The 16804-nt window shown below is 42.6% G+C and overlaps 1 protein-coding gene across 2 annotated transcripts in view; it reads left to right on the forward strand.

Moving 5' to 3' along the window:
* The window catches only part of AGBL4 (AGBL carboxypeptidase 4), a 1562854-nt gene that overhangs the window by 147758 nt on the left and 1398292 nt on the right, over positions 1-16804 (forward strand). For both annotated transcript variants that reach the window (XM_069737949.1, XM_069737950.1), the window contains exon 3: positions 13193-13317. In XM_069737949.1, the coding sequence (XP_069594050.1) occupies positions 13193-13317 (125 nt within the window). The remainder of the gene's footprint in view (positions 1-13192; positions 13318-16804) is intronic.

Raw genomic sequence — 16804 nt, forward strand, 5'->3', positions numbered from 1 at the left:
GCTATCATGATTTTGCCTTGCTAGCTGGAAGCTCTGGGATGCAGAGTGGCACCTCTGCGCCGTGAGTCGGTGCGGAGGTCTTTTTGCACACTCTGCGTGGTCTTTTTGTAGTTTTTTGTGCTGACCGCAAAGATACCTTTCCTATCCTCAGTCTGTTTAGTAAGTCTGGCCTCCCTTTGCTGAAACCTGTTTCATTTCTGTGTTTGTGACTTTCATCTTAACTCACAGTCAATATATGTGGGGGGCTGCCTTATCCTTTGGGGAATTTCTCTGAGGCAAGGTAGGCTTTATTTTCTATCTCTAGGGCTAGTTAGCTCTTAGGCTGTGAAGAGGCATCTAGGTAGTGTTAGGTACGCTCCACGGCTATTTCTAGTTGTGTGATAGGATTAGGGGTTGCGGTCAGCAGAGTGTTGTGAATACTGTGGCAGAGCTCCCTCCTGTGGTCACAAGTGGTACTTCGGCTGATTCTCTCTGTGAGCTTCTGTTGGTGGAGGGAAGTGGTACTGCGGCTTCTGAGTTTCCTCCCTCAGGTGATCTGGTGAGGTCGTTAGGTGCTTCTCTACTTAACTCCACCTAATGCTTTGATCCTGGCTTCCTGTCAATGTTCCAGTGTTGGACTTGCTTTTCCCTGGATCATTCCTGTGGCCTGCTGCTCTGCATAGCTAAGTTCTTCTTTGCAATTTGTTTGCTATTTTTTCTGTCCAGCTTGTCTAATTTGTTGCTGGAAGCTCTGGGATGCAAAGGGTGTAACTCCGTGCCGTTAGTTCGGTACAGAGGGTCTTTTTGCCCCCTTTGCGTGGTGTTCTTTAGGGTTTTGTGTAGACCGCAAAGTTACCTTTTCTATCCTCGATCTGTTAAGAAAGTCGGGCCTCACTTTGCTGAATCTATTTAATCTCTACGTTTGTCTTTTCATCTTAACTCACAGTCATTATATGTGGGGGGCTGCCTTTTCCTTTGGGGTATTTCTCTGAGGCAAGGTAGGCTTATTTTCTATCTTCAGGCTAGTTAGTTTCTCAGGCTGTGCCGAGTTGCATAGGCAGAGTTAGGCGCAATCCACGGCTGCCTCTAGTGTTGTTTGGAGAGGATTAGGGATTGCGGTCTGCAGAGTTCCCACGTCTCAGAGCTCGTTCTATGATTTTGGGTTATTGTCAGATCACTGTATGTGCTCTGACCGCTATGTCCATTGTAGTACTGAATTGCCTTTCATAACAGTACAGGAAGCCCAAAGTACTAATGATTCTCAATAGAGGGAAAAAAGAAGTTCTGAGACCATTTTTTTTTCTTTGCACTGTGTTTTGCCTTTTTTTTCCCCTAGACATTTGGGTGGTTCAGTACACAGGTGTAGCGATGGACATTAGAAGTCTGTCTTCATGTGTGGATCAGCTCTCGGCAAGAGTACAAAAGATTCAAGACACTATTGATCAGAAAGCTATGTTGGAACCAAGAATTCCTATTCCTGATTTGTTTTTTGGAGATAGAACTAAGTTTCTGAGTTTCAAAAATAATTGTAAATTATTTCTGGCCTTGAAACCTCGCTCCTCTGGTGATCCAGTTCAACAGGTTTTGATTGTTATTTCTTTTTTGCGCGGCGACCCTCAGGACTGGGCATTTTCTCTTGCGCCAGGAGATCCTGCATTGAGTAATATCGATGCGTTTTTCCTGGCGCTCGGATTGCTGTACGATGAACCTAATTCAGTGGATCAGGCAGAGAAAAATTTGCTGGCTCTTTGTCAGGGTCAGGATGAGATAGAGGTATATTGTCAGAAATTTAGAAAGTGGTCCGTGCTCACTCAATGGAATGAATCTGCGCTGGCAGCTATGTTCAGAAAGGGTCTCTCTGAAGCCCTTAAGGATGTCATGGTGGGATTTCCTATGCCTGCTGGTTTGAATGAGTCTATGTCTTTGGCCATTCAGATCGGTCGACGCTTGCGTTAGCGTAAATCTGTGCACCATTTGGCGGTATTACCTGAGCTTAAACCTGAGCCTATGCAGTGCGATAGGACTTTGACCAGAGTTAAACGGCAAGAACACAGACGTCTGAATGGGCTGTGTTTCTACTGTGGTGATTCCACTCATGCTATCTCTGATTGTCCTAAGCGCACTAAGCGGTTCGCTAGGTCTGCCACCATTGGTACGGTACAGTCAAAATTTCTTCTGTCCGTTACCTTGATCTGCTCTTTGTCATCGTATTCTGTCATGGCATTTGTGGATTCAGGCGCTGCCCTGAATTTGATGGACTTGGAGTATGCTAAGCGTTGTGGGTTTCTCTTAGAGCACTTGCAGTGTCCTATTCCATTGAGAGGTATTGATGCTACGCCTTTGGCCAAGAATAAGCCTCAATACTGGACCCAGCTGACCATGTGCATGGCTCCTGCACATCAGGAGGTTATTCGCTTTCTGGTGTTGCATAATCTGCATGATGTGGTCGTGTTGGGGTTGCCATGGCTACAAGCCCATAATCCAGTATTAGATTGGAAATCCATGTCGGTGTCCAGCTGGGGTTGTCAGGGGGTACATGGTGATGTTCCATTTCTGTCAATTTCGTCATCCACCCCTTCTGAGGTTCCAGAGTTCTTGTCTGATTACCGGGATGTATTTGATGAGCCCAAGTCCGATGCCCTACCTCCGCATAGGGATTGTGATTGTGCTATCAATTTGATTCCTGGTAGTAAATTCCCAAAAGGTCGACTGTTTAATTTATCTGTACCTGAGCACGCCGCTATGCGCAGTTATGTGAAGGAATCCCTGGAGAAGGGGCATATTCGCCCGTCATCGTCACCATTAGGAGCAGGGTTCTTTTTTGTAGCCAAGAAGGATGGTTCGCTGAGACCTTGTATAGATTACCGCCTTCTAAATAAGATCACGGTTAAATTTCAGTACCCCTTGCCATTGTTATCTGATTTGTTTGCTCTGATTAAGGGGGCTAGTTGGTTCACCAAGATAGATCTTCGTGGTGCGTATAATCTGGTGCGAATCAGGCGAGGAGATGAATGGAAAACTGCATTTAATACGCCCGAGGGTCATTTTGAGTATCTAGTGATGCCATTCGGATTTGCCAATGCTCCATCAGTGTTTCAGTCCTTTATGCATGACATCTTCCGAGAGTACTTGGATAAATTCCTGATTGTGTACTTGGATGACATTTTGATCTTCTCGGATGATTGGGAGTCTCATGTGAAGCAGGTCAGAACAGTTTTTCAGGTCCTGTGTGCTAATTCTTTGTTTGTGAAGGGATCAAAGTGTCTCTTTGGTGTGCAGAAGGTTTCATTTTTGGGGTTCATCTTTTCCCCTTCTACTATCGAGATGGATCCTGTTAAGGTCCAAGCCATCCATGATTGGACTCAGCCGACATCTCTGAAAAGTCTGCAAAAGTTCCTGGGCTTTGCTAATTTTTATCGTCGCTTCATCTGCAATTTTTCTAGTATTGCCAAACCATTGACCGATTTGACCAAGAAGGGTGCTGATTTGGTCAATTGGTCTTCTGCTGCTGTGGAAGCTTTTCAAGAGTTGAAGCGTTGTTTTTCTTCTGCCCCTGTGTTGTGTCAACCAGATGTTTCTCTTCCGTTCCAGGTCGAGGTTGATGCTTCTGAGATTGGAGCAGGGGCTGTTTTGTCGCAGAGAGGTTCTGATTGCTCAGTGATGAAACCATGCGCTTTTTTTTCCAGGAAGTTTTCGCCTGGTGAGCGAAATTATGATGTGGGCAACCGAGAGTTGCTGGCCATGAAGTGGGCATTCGAGGAGTGGCATCATTGGCTTGAAGGAGCTAAGCATCGCGTGGTGGTATTGACTGATCATAAGAACTTGACTTATCTTGAGTCTGCTAAGCGGTTGAATCCTAGACAGGCTCGTTGGTCGCTGTTTTTTGCCCGTTTTGACTTTGTGATTTCGTACCTTCCGGGCTCTAAAAATGTGAAGGTGGATGCTCTGTCTAGGAGTTTTGTGCACGACTCTCTGGGTTTGTCTGAGCCGGCGGGTATCCTCAAGGAAGGAGTAATTGTGTCTGCCATCTCCCCTGATTTGCGGCGGGTGCTGCAAAAATTTCAGGCTAATAAACCTGATCGTTGTCCAGCTGAGAGACTGTTTGTCCCTGATAAGTGGACCAATAAAGTTATCTCTGAGGTTCATTGTTCGGTGTTGGCTGGTCATCCTGGAATCTTTGGTACCAGAGAGTTGGTGGCTAGATCCTTTTGGTGGCCATCTCTGTCGCGGGATGTGCGTGTTTTTGTGCAGTCCTGTGGGATTTGTGCTCGGGCTAAGCCCTGCTGTTCTCGTGCCAGTGGGTTGCTTTTGCCCTTGCCGGTCCCGAAGAGGCCTTGGACACATATCTCTATGGATTTTATTTCTGATCTTCCACTTTCTCAAAAGATGTCAGTCATTTGGGTGGTCTGTGATCGCTTTTCTAAGATGGTCCATCTGGTACCCTTGTCTAAATTGCCTTCCTCCTCTGATTTGGTGCCATTGTTCTTCCAGCATGTGGTTCGTTTACATGGCATTCCAGAGAATATCGTTTCTGACAGAGGTTCCCAGTTTGTTTCAAGGTTTTGGCGAGCCTTTTGTGGTAGGATGGGCATTGACTTGTCTTTTTCCTCGGCTTTCCATCCTCAGACTAATGGCCAGACCGAACGAACCAATCAGACCTTGGAAACATATCTGAGATGCTTTGTTTCTGCTGATCAGGATGACTGGGTGTCCTTTTTGCCTTTGGCTGAGTTCGCCCTTAATATTCGGGCCAGCTTGGCTACCTTGGTTTTGCCATTTTTCTGCAATTCTGGGTTCCATCCTCGTTTCTCTTCAGGACAGGTTGAGTCTTCGGACTGTCCTGGTGTGGATACTGTGGTGGACAGGTTGCAGCAGATTTGGACTCATGTAGTGGACAATTTGACCTTGTCCCAGGAGAAGGCTCAACGTTTCGCTAATCGCAGACGCCGTGTGGGTCCCCGACTTCGTGTTGGGGATCTGGTTTGGTTATCTTCTCGTCATATTCCTATGAAGGTTTCCTCTCCTAAGTTTAAACCTCGTTTCGTTGGTCCGTATAGGATTTCTGAGGTTCTTAATCCTGTGTCTTTTTGTCTGACCCTTCCAGATTCTTTTTCCATACATAACGTAATCCATAGGTCATTGTTGCGGAGATACGTGGCACCTATGGTTCCATCTGTTGATCCTCCTGCCCTGGTTTTGGTGGAGGGGGAATTGGAGTATATTGTGGAGAAGATTTTGGATTCTCGTGTTTCTAGACGGAAACTCCAGTATCTGGTTAAATGGAAGGGTTATGCTCAGGAAGATAATTCCTGGGTTTTTGCCTCTGATGTCCATGCTCCCGATCTTGTTCATGCCTTTCATGTGGCTCATCCTGGTCGGCCTGGGGGCTCTGGTGAGGGTTCGGTGACCCCTCCTCAAGGGGGGGTAGTGTTGTGAATTCTGTGACAGAGCTCCCTCCTGTGGTCATAAGTGGTACTTCGGCTGATTCTCTCTGTGAGCTTCTGTTGGTGGAGGGAAGTGGTACTGCGGCTTCTGAGTTTCCTCCCTCAGGTGATCTGGTGAGGTCGTTAGGTGCTTCTCTACTTAACTCCACCTAATGCTTTGATCCTGGCTTCCTGTCAATGTTCCAGTGTTGGACTTGCTTTTCCCTGGATCATTCCTGTGGCCTGCTGCTCTGCATAGCTAAGTTCTTCTTTGCTATTTGTTTGCTATTTTTTCTGTCCAGCTTGTCTAATTTGTTGCTGGAAGCTCTGGGACGCAAAGGGTGTACCTCCGTGCCGTTAGTTCAGTACGGAGGGTCTTTTTGCCCCCTTTGCGTGGTGTTCTTTAGGGTTTTGTGTAGACCGCAAAGTTACCTTTTCTATCCTCGATCTGTTAAGAAAGTCGGGCCTCACTTTGCTGAATCTATTTCATCTCTACGTTTGTCTTTTCATCTTAACTCACAGTCATTATATGTGGGGGGCTGCCTTTTCCTTTGGGGTATTTCTCTGAGGCAAGGTAGGCTTATTTTCTATCTTCAGGCTAGTTAGTTTCTCAGGCTGTTCCGAGTTGCATAGGCAGAGTTAGGCGCAATCCACGGCTGCCTCTAGTGTTGTTTGGAGAGGATTAGGGATTGCGGTCTGCAGAGTTCCCACGTCTCAGAGCTCGTTCTATGATTTTGGGTTATTGTCAGATCACTGTATGTGCTCTGACCGCTATGTCCATTGTAGTACTGAATTGCCTTTCATAACAGCAGAGCTCCCACTTCCCAGAGCTTGTCCTGTGTGAGTTTAACCATCAGGTCGTTCCGGGTGCTCCTAACCACCAGGTCCATAACACTTATACACCGGAGACCAGAACTGTGCACAGTATTCTAAGTGTGGTCGAACTAGTGACTTGTATAGAGGTAAAATTATGTTCTCCTCATGAGCATCTATGCCTCTTTTAATGCATCCCATTATTTTATTTGCCTTTGTAGCAGCTGCCTGACACTGGCCAATGAATATGAGTTTGTCATCCACCCATACACCCAGGTCTTTTTCAATGACGGTTTTGCCCAGAGTTTTATAATTAAGCACATAGTTATACATCTTATTACTTCTACCCAAGTGCATGACCTTACATTTATCCCCATTAAAGCTCATTTGCCATTTTTCAGCCCAAGCTTCTAGTTTACATAAATCATCCTGTAATATAAAATTGTCCTCCTCTGTATTGATTACCCTGCAGAGTTTAGTGTCATCTGCAAATATTGAAATTATGCTCTGAATGCCCCCTACAAGGTCATCAATAAATATGTTAAAAAGAAGAGGGCCCAATACTGACCCCTGTGGTACCCCACTGCTAACCGCGACCCAGTCCGAGTGTGCTCCATTAATAACCACCCTTTGTTTCCTATCCCTGAGCCAGCTCTTAACCCACTTACACATATTTTCCCCTATCCCCATTATTATTTGGGACATAAAGTTTCATAAATCTACCACTGGACAGTAGTAAGTGAAATTCATTTAGACTCTTTCCCAGGGGCATGATGAGAAATACAGTCTTAAGATAACTGGATAAAAGGGAAGACAAAATAAAAATGGGAAACAACAAAGAAATGACACATCACCTAAAACAGGCATACACAATGCATAAACATGTCCTGCTGCATAATTATTGAATTGTAGTCTTTACTGCACTATAAATGCAAAAAACCCCTATTTTTCTAGAATTTCCCTGAACTAGTTTCATTTTTATACTATATAATGCATTGGACTCATATCTGCTTGACTGTGTAGACTCAGACACCATCAGCAGAGTCCTCAAGAAATCATTAGAGTGCAGCAGGAATTGTTCTATGACAAACCAGGTGATCGAGAAGTGAATTTGAAAGTGACAATCGACAACCATGGCCAGATGGACTAGTATAGCATTCTCCTGTTTTTGTCAGCCCCCAGACGTAGAATAGAGTTGTAGTGTTTATTGTAGAACCTCACTACATTCAGATACCTACTCACTGCGACTGTAATATTAGAATTATTGGAAGGTTCTGGACCTTCGTTTTTAGTATTGGTGGCAAAGATTATGTGAAGAGCTTTACCAAGAAAAAGAAAATCTTTATTCATGTTTGAAGTGCAAAATTTGTAAGTTATATAGTTCTATTGTGCCAGGTTCCACCATCTTAGGTATCTGCTCCAATGTGGGTCTCGACTGCTTTGCTTCCTGTCTTGTACTTGACACAGGACCACATCTACTGTGTTGGTGCATAACTAAAGGAGTTAACTGACTGGTTATTTCAATAGCTAAGCCTAATCTCGGCATTGGCTACTGAGAAGGGGGCTGGCTTAGCTATTGAAGTCATGTGCCGACACATGAATCACGGATCTGTGTTGAGCACCAGATCAAAAGTACAACGGCCAAAACCCGGGATGGAGAAGCTACTAGAGAAGTGAAGATCCCAACCTAATAAAACTATATTAGTAACTGATATATTTTAAAGTTGATTTACTATACTTGAACATCTCTTTAATAGATCTAAATGATTGTCTGCAAATGAACTTCTTTAAATGAAGGCATAAGTAGTTTTAAAAATGGGGTCTCACAGTGTTTCTCCCATGTTGAGTTTTGCTTTAACTACGTTGAACGTAAAAATTGCAGTGGAAAATCACAATAAATTTACTTTTATCTCTCTCCAGGACCCCTTTGCAAATCAACATTACCGAGTTCATTCAATGAAATGCACATAGCAAAAGCATTAACTTCAATCACATGTTTAATGAGGATGGCCAAGTGATAATTATATTTTATAGAAGCGATTTGCTGAAAATGAAAGTCAAGAATATTGGTCTGGAATTAGCCAGTTTATCACACATAACTGTTTATTCCGAGGAAAGCAGAGATAACTGTAAAATTTCTCGGCGCCGTCTCAACCTGTCTCTGCCGGCTTTTCAGAATAACATGGGTAGCGATTCGTTCTTTATGTAGATTTGCTTTAAATCTATTATATATTATTATTTTATCATTACAGTATGTTAGACCCACAAACGGGTAAACATGAACAATATAGGACCTATCTGCAAAAGCATACGTAGATTATTATTATTATTTATTGTTACAGCGCCATTTATTCCATGGTGCTTTACATGTGAGGAGGGGTATACATAGTAAAAACAAGTACAATAATCTTAAACAATACAAGTCATAACTGGTACAGGAGGAGAGAGGACCCTGTCCGCGAGGGCTCACAATCTACAAGGGATCGGTGAGAATACAGTTGGCGAGGGTAGAGCTGGTCATGTAGCGGTTTGGTAATTGGTGGTTACTGCAGGTTGTACGCTTGCCGGAAGAGGTGAATCTTCAGGCTCTTTTTGAAGGTTTCGATGGTAGGCGAGAGAAGGTAAGTACCGGGAGACAAGGTCACAGATGTATGAAGGAGACAGGTTGTGGATGGCTTTGTACGTCATGGTTAGGGTTTTGTACTGGAGTCTCTGGGAAATGGGGAGCCTGTGAAGGGATTAACAGAGGGGAGAGGTCGGGGAATAGCGGGGGCACAGGTGGATTAGTCGGGCAGCAGAGTTTAGAATAGATTGGAGGGGTACGAGAGTGTTAGAGGGAAGGCCACAGAGCAGGAGGTTGCAGTAGTCAAGGCGAGAGATGATGAGGGCATGGACTAGGGTTTTTGCAGATTCTTGGTTGAGGAATGAACGAATTCGTGAAATATTTTTGAGTTGAAGTCGACAGGAAGTGGAAAGGGCTTGGATATGTGGTTTGAAAGAGAGATCAGCGTCAAGGATTACCCTGAGGCAGCGAGCTTTTGGGACTGGGGAGAGTGGGCAGCCATTTACTGGTTTGTTGGGGGGGTCGCCTGAGATGGGGAAAAGAAGATGAATTCTGTTTTGTCCATGTTAAGTTTCAGAAATCTAGCGGAGAAGAAGGATGAAATAGTGGACAGACATTGAGGGATTCTGGTTAGTAGGGAGGTGATATCTGGTCCAGAGATGTAGATCTGTGTGTCATCAGCATAGAGGTGATACTGAAAGCCATGAGATTCTATGAGCTGTCCCAGGCCAAAGGTGTAAATGGAGAAGAGCAGGGGCCCAAGAACTGAACCTTGTGGGACTCCGACAGATAGGGGGCGAGGTGAGGAGGTGATGTGTGAGTGGGAGACGCTGAATGTCCAGTCTGTTAGGTATGATGAGATCCAGGATAGGGCCAAGTCTGTGATGCCAAGGGATGAGAGGGTCTGTAATAAAAGGGAATGGTCAACTGTGTCAAAGGCAGCCGACAGGTCGAGGAGGAGGAGGACAGAGTAGTGTCGCTTGCTCTTGGCGGTTAAGAGGTCATTGGTGACCTTAGTTAGATCAGTTTCAGTGGAATGGTGTGACCGGAAGCCAGATTGTAAGCGGTCAAAGAGGGAGCAAGAAGAGAGATGGGAGGACAGTTCAAGGTAAACGTGTTGTTCCAGTGGTTTGGAGGCATAAGGGAGAAGTGATATAGGGCGATATCTAGATACAGAGGCTAGGTCAAAAGAGGGTTTTTTGAGGATAGGTGTGATGGAGGCATGTTTAAAGCTTGAGGGGAAAACACCAGTTGTTAGTGATAGGTTGAAGAGATGGGTTAGGGTTGGGATGAAGACTGTGGTGAGGTTTGGGATGAGGTGGGATGGGAGCGGGTCAAGTGCACAGGTGGTGAGATGCGATCTTGAGAGTAGAGTGGAGAGTTGATCTTCTGTAATGGTGGAGAAGTTGGTTTTGGAGGTGGAGGGCTAAGGGTAGATCCCCTTATTGTCAAGATTGAGATGCCATCAGATAAAGATCTTTTCTAGCAAGTCCTTCAATTGTTTGCCACAGTAAGGACCCATTCAGATGAACATATTAAAGAAGCTCTCCTCCTCCCATCAAAGTTTTTTTCCTCTAAATATATTGGAAAGATCTCTGTACTTACAATTGATCATTTTGCCTTTCTACCCATCTAATTCGTCACAAAAAGAACAGATCACATGCAGGTTACCAGCCGTATATCATGCATTTTTCATGAATAAATAAAAATTGTAAAGATAATAGGAAACTGTATTTGACCTTTCAGTATTTATTAACCCCTTAACGACCAGAGGTATTTTTGTTTTTGCGTTTTGGTTTTTTGCTCTCCTTCTTCCCAGAGTGATAACTTTTTTATTTTTTGGTCAAAATAGCCATTTGAGGAGCTTGTTTTTTTTGCGGGACGAGTTGTATGTTTGAACGACACCATTGGTTTTAACATAATGTCTACTGGAAAACGGGAAAAAAATTCCAAGTGCGGTGAAAGTGAAAAAAAAGTACAATACCAGGGTTGTTGTTTTGTTTTTTTACCATGTTCACTAACTGTTTAAATAGACCTGCCATTATGATTCTCCAGTTCACTACGAGTTCATAGACAGCAAACATGTCTAGGTTCTTTTTTATTTAAGTGGTGACATTTTATTCCAAAGTTTGGTAAAAAAAAATTGTGCCATTTTCCGAGACCCGTAGTGTCTCCATTTTACATGATCTCGGGTTTGGCGAGGGCTTATTTTTTGTGCGCCGAGCTGATGTTTTTAATTATACCATTTTGGTGCAGATAAGATCTTTTGATCTCCTGTTACAGCATTTTAATGCAATATTGCTGCGCCTAAAAAAACAATTCTGGTGTTTTGACTGTACGCCGTTTAATGATCGGGTTAATTTTTTTTTTATATTGATAGATCGGGTGATTCTGAATGCAGTGATACCAAATATGTGTATTTTTTTATTATTGTTTTATTTTGAATGGGGCGAAAGGGGGGTGATTTGAACTTTTATATATTTTTTATTTTTAAAAACTTTTTTTTACTCTTTGCATGCTTCAATAGTCTCCATGGGAGACTAAAAGCTGCAGTTGGCTGATCAGCTCTGCTACATACAAGCGATGATCAGATCGCCGGTATGTAGCAGAAATGCTCACTTGCTATGACCACCAGGTGGTGCTTATAGCAATCTGACTATGACAAGCAAAGAGGTCTGCTGGAGACCTCTTGAGACCTCTTGTCAAGCCAAGCCATCGGTAACTCTTGATCATGCAACGGGGTCACCAATGGGCGGGTTTAGTGAAGCGCTTCCAGTAAGCGCAAGTTAAATGCCGCTGTCAGAGATTGACAGCAGCATTTAACTATTTAACAGCCGCTGGTGGATCGTAATTCCACCCGCGGCCATTGCAGGCACATGTCAGCTGTATATATCAGCTGTCATGTGCTCGGAAAGGTGTGGGCTTAGCGACAGAGTCTATACCAAACCGGGAGAGTTCGATATTCCGATCTGATGTCGGAAAGGGGTTACATTGCTCATGGAAAAAAAAACAGATGTCATAAGGATACACAGACATAAAAAACCAAATGCGGATGAAAAATCAACATTTATTTAGTGTCTATCTGTAGAGCTGTGTTGTGTAACCAATCAGCTGCCTCCCCTCTTCCAGTATCACTCTCTTTAACATTCACAGACTGCGGCATCACCTTCTGCTCCTCTATTCTGTGACTTACAGAGTAACCGTCATTTTCATTTTTATTTTGTAACTCAATAGAACATATGAAAATAGGCAACTTTGTAATTTATCTTTTAAGAGAAATCTGCATCTTTCTCCTCCTGCATTGATCGGTAAATCTCAATTCAAGAGTAAAAGCTGTAAAATCTGTATACAGAACATTGAAGACAAATTTTCCCATTACCGAGGTTGAAGATGACGGTGGTTCTCATAAGATTCTCTGGAGAAGTCGTGAAGGAGCTCAAGACAGACACAGACATCTTGCTGTAATTTCTCTTAAAATGACAGTTTCACTTCAATGGGGGAAAAAACATTTTTTGAGTTTTATTGAAAAATTCCAGACAGCGTCAACATAGCAGTGTGCATGCGCAGGCTATCGCCACTATCCCTATGGTTGGCGCGTGCGCACTGCTATGTTGATGTTGTAGTATATTGCTTAAATAAAATGGCGCTGGAGTCAGCTCATGCGCATACCGCCATGTCTTGCACCATTTTATTGAAAACACTATATAAATGCACCCATAATAATGCTCATCACTCGGGCTATAAAGCGGGTTCAATACTAGTATCTTATAAGCACCAACTCTTATTTCCTAACTCAATGTGAAAGTCTCTTGTAACTGAGTACAGATATTATGGATTTTCCCCATGAAATGAAAAAGAAAAATCAGTTCAAGAAGAGAAAGAAGCAGACATCATTAATAAAGATATATTACAAAATTTCCTATTTTCATGTGCACTATTGATTTATAAAGTAACAATTTAAATGTCCTTGGCTAATGATTTAATTTCTCAACTTCAGACTAGGGGAAGTTTCATAGGAGGCTACGTAACAAAGCATATGTTTGTTGATATGTGGGAGAAAGACCTTGGCCAAAGAACCTGGAGGAAACATACACACAAACTCCATGCAGATGTTCCTTTGGTTTGGGTTTGAACCATGCACCCAAGTGCTGAAAGGTCCAGCCATAGTGCTAACCACTAAGCCACCATACTGCCAAGAAAAGAAAGGTGAACGATTTTTCTTGGTTCGGGTTAAGGAGCTTGATTTTATCATCCTAAATAGTTCATGAAAAATGCATAAAAAGGGCCAAATGTTGCACCCATTGCAGTGCCGATTTGTATACTTTAGTATAATGGGAAGACCATATATATTTTTTCTTAAAATTAGCTTTCTCTGTTGGACACCACTTTATTATATCTTATTCTTATGTAATAGGTAATCTTGGAAGAGTGGATTATATCTCGGAATTTGAGTACGATCTCTTTATTAGACCTGATACATGTAACCCCCGTTTTCGCGTCTGGTTCAACTTTACTGTTGAGAATACTAAAGAATACCAGGTAAGAAAAAATGTATAATATTGATTTCTTCTTGGATTTCTGCATTCGATGTCCATTTATGTGTCTGAAGCTAGGATTACTGTACTATGAGCCCTCAATATGATCTTAGCTTTGTTTCACAATAGATTGGTTCATGCTTCTTGTCTTATATCATAATGAACTTGTTTACAGAAAGTCGTCCTGTCGATATTTGCTGAAATATCTGAAAACTTTGCTTATGTTCACATTTTTTATGTCGTTCAGATACTCCTGCACTTTTTTGCTATTTAACTGGAATGGATAGCTGGGATCAATATTTGATATATATAACAAACACAGAGCTTTGCTTGCAATTTTTTCTTGTTTGGTTGACATCTTGCTTAGTGGCAGTCCTTGCCCTAAAAATTGATCTATTTTGAAAGTTATTACGCTATAAAAAAGATAGCTGTAAGTGACCTTCAATGGACACAATGTGTAGGTTACTTTTTTTTTTTTAAGTTAAGATTAGACTCAGGGCAGTGTCAGCACCCCGAGGCACTGAGCAGGCGGGGAGTACCACTCAGCACCGGGGATATGGGTGTTATGATCCGGTGACCTTGGAGCAGCATGAGAACTTTCACTGGAGAAGGTGGTCACTATACTGACCGCAATCCTGATCTTAACACCGCAACTAGAAGTAGCCGTGGAGTGTACCTAACAATCCTAGACACCTCGTCACAGCCGGAGGACTAAATACCCCTAAAGATGGAAATAGGAATACTATCTTGACTCAGAGCAGATCCCCAAAGGATAGACAGCCCCCCACAAATATTGGCAGTGGGTCGGAGAGGAAAAAACATACACAGGCAGAAAAACAGGATTTAGCACAGGAGGCCACTCTAGCTAAATAGGACAGGATAGGACAGAGTTCTGTGCGGTCAGTATTAAAAACCCTTCAAAAATATCCACAGCAGAATATACAAAAACTTCCTACATCTAACTAAAGATGTAGGAGCGTATATCTGCAACTCCAGCGAATCCTACAATCAGAGCAGGAATACAAACAAAAACAAGCACACAGCAGTGTGCCACAGACACAAAAAACCAAATACTTATCTTTGCTGAATTTGGCAGCAAGCAGGAGAAGCCAGAAAGTGAACCAACACTTCACAAGGAACATTGACAACTGGCAAGGGCTAATGAATCCTGCACACCTAAATATCCCAGTCAGAATTGTAATCAGCAGATACACCTGGCCAGGACTGCGACTCAGAGACAACTGCATTCCCACCTACAACCACTGGAGGGAACCCAAGAGCAGAATTCACAACATACGGGCATGCTATGCGGCACCTCCCGCTTGCTCAGGGTCCCGTTATTTGCAATACTTATCTCTCCCCGTATCACTGCTGCAGCGTCTTCTGCATCTCCTGACTGTGACGTTTCAGGTCAGAGGGCGCGATTACATCATACAGTGCGCGCTCTCTGCCTGATCAGTCACAGTGCAGAGAGCCGGAAGATGGAGACGCTAAGGAGTCCGGAGCAGAGCAGCTGCCAGCGTGGAGAGGGAAGTATTTCATTTTTTAAAAATATTTGGAGCAATATTTGAGGCCCATTCTGTATGGAGCATTACATGGGGCCCATTATTTACTGGAGCACTATGTGGGTCCCATTATTTACTGGAGCACTACATGGGACCCATCATATACTTTAGCATTATATGCAGCCCAGCATATTCTGGAGCATTATATGGGGTCCATTATATACTGGAGCATTATATGGGGCCCATTATATACTGGAGCATTATAAGGGGCCCAGCATATAGTAGTGAATTATATGGAGGCCAGCATATACTGGAGAATTACATGGGGCCCATTATGTACTGGAACATTATGTGGGTCACATCATACACTGGAGCATTATATGGAACCCAGCATATGCTGGAGCATTATATGGGGCTTATTATATACTGGAACATTATATGGGGCCCATTGTATAATGGAGCATTATATGGGGCCCAGCATATACTGGAGCATTATATTGGGCCCATTATATATGGAGCAATATATGGGACCCATCATATATGATATGGAGCCCATTCTGTATGGAGAATTATATGGGGCCCATTATATATGGGGTCCATCATATACTGTATGGAGCATTATATAAAGCCCATTATGCATTAAGCATTGTATGGGGCCCATCATATACTGTTTGGAGCATTATATGGTGTCCATTATGTATGGAGAATTATATGGGGCTCATTATTCTGTGTGGAGCGATATATGGGGTTCATTCTACTGTGTGGAGCATTATATGTGGTGCATTACTCTGTATGGAGCAATATCTGAGGTCCATTATACTGACTCGAGCAATATATGTGGCTTAATATACTGTATGGAGCATTGTATGGGGCTCATTCTGTATGGAGCAATATAGGGGGCTCATTATACTGTATAGAGCAATATATGGGGCTCATTTTACTGTATGGAGCAATATACGGGGCTCATTATACTGTACTCTGCAATATATGGGGTTCATTATTCTGTATGGAGTGATATATGGGGCCTATTATATATTGTATGGAGCAATATATGGTGCCCATAATACTGCATGGAGGACTATACTGTCTGGTTTCTGAGCTATTGTAGAATTTCCAATAGATATCATGTAATGTAAGAAGTGAAATCGCTGGCATTGTACACTACCTATATTTTCTGCTGTATCTGTGCATCATAAATCATGTTATGTGATAAAGGGGCCCACTGAGACTCTTTCTCCCAGGGTCCACGAAAATCGGGATCTGGCCCTTATTAAACTGGTCAACATGATTTTTTTTCATAATAACATTTAATGGTGATTGTAGTAGGACTTTCCCTCCTGAAATCAAATATTTTGTTAGAATTTTTTCATCAGGCACAGGCTTTTTACTTATTTTTTATTTTTAATTTTAGCGCTTTTTACATTTTTTTATGCTTTGCCATCGGATAATTTAGCTAAATTATTTAGAGTTCTAATCAGTATGGGATCAGAAGAATAGGGTCTTCTGTTATGTTTAAAGACAAAACAAAAGATTATGCAGGTGCATTCATGTTCAGACATGCTTAGATATTGCATCTTTTGTAAGTAGTGAGCCAGTAGTGAAATGGCAGAGAGTCTGTTACGGTTTGTTCTTTTGTTGATCTAAACTGTTTTGCTTGTTTCTCATATTTTGTTAGTTCTTAGTTTGTTAGTTGTTGTTATATTTTTTTCAATAATTCCAAAAAGTGTTTGTATCATCCAGACAATTTCTGTTATGTGTGCGGTGAACTGACGTTCAAGAGTCAAAGACGAAATTTTAGGCCACTTGTAAAAAAAGTGTTGTAACTTATGAGCTTTATGGTGCAAAGGTGTTGATCTTGAAAAGTACTGGCACCATGTATATGCTATCTATCTTGTGTTACTGGTTGTAAAAATGGTTCAAATCAAATATAGTGATGAGCAAACATGCTCGGAAAAGGAGTTATCCGAGCATGCTCGGGTGCTAACC

The sequence above is a fragment of the Ranitomeya imitator genome, chromosome 8 (genome assembly GCF_032444005.1).
Source record: "Ranitomeya imitator isolate aRanImi1 chromosome 8, aRanImi1.pri, whole genome shotgun sequence".
NCBI lineage: Eukaryota > Metazoa > Chordata > Amphibia > Anura > Dendrobatidae > Ranitomeya > Ranitomeya imitator.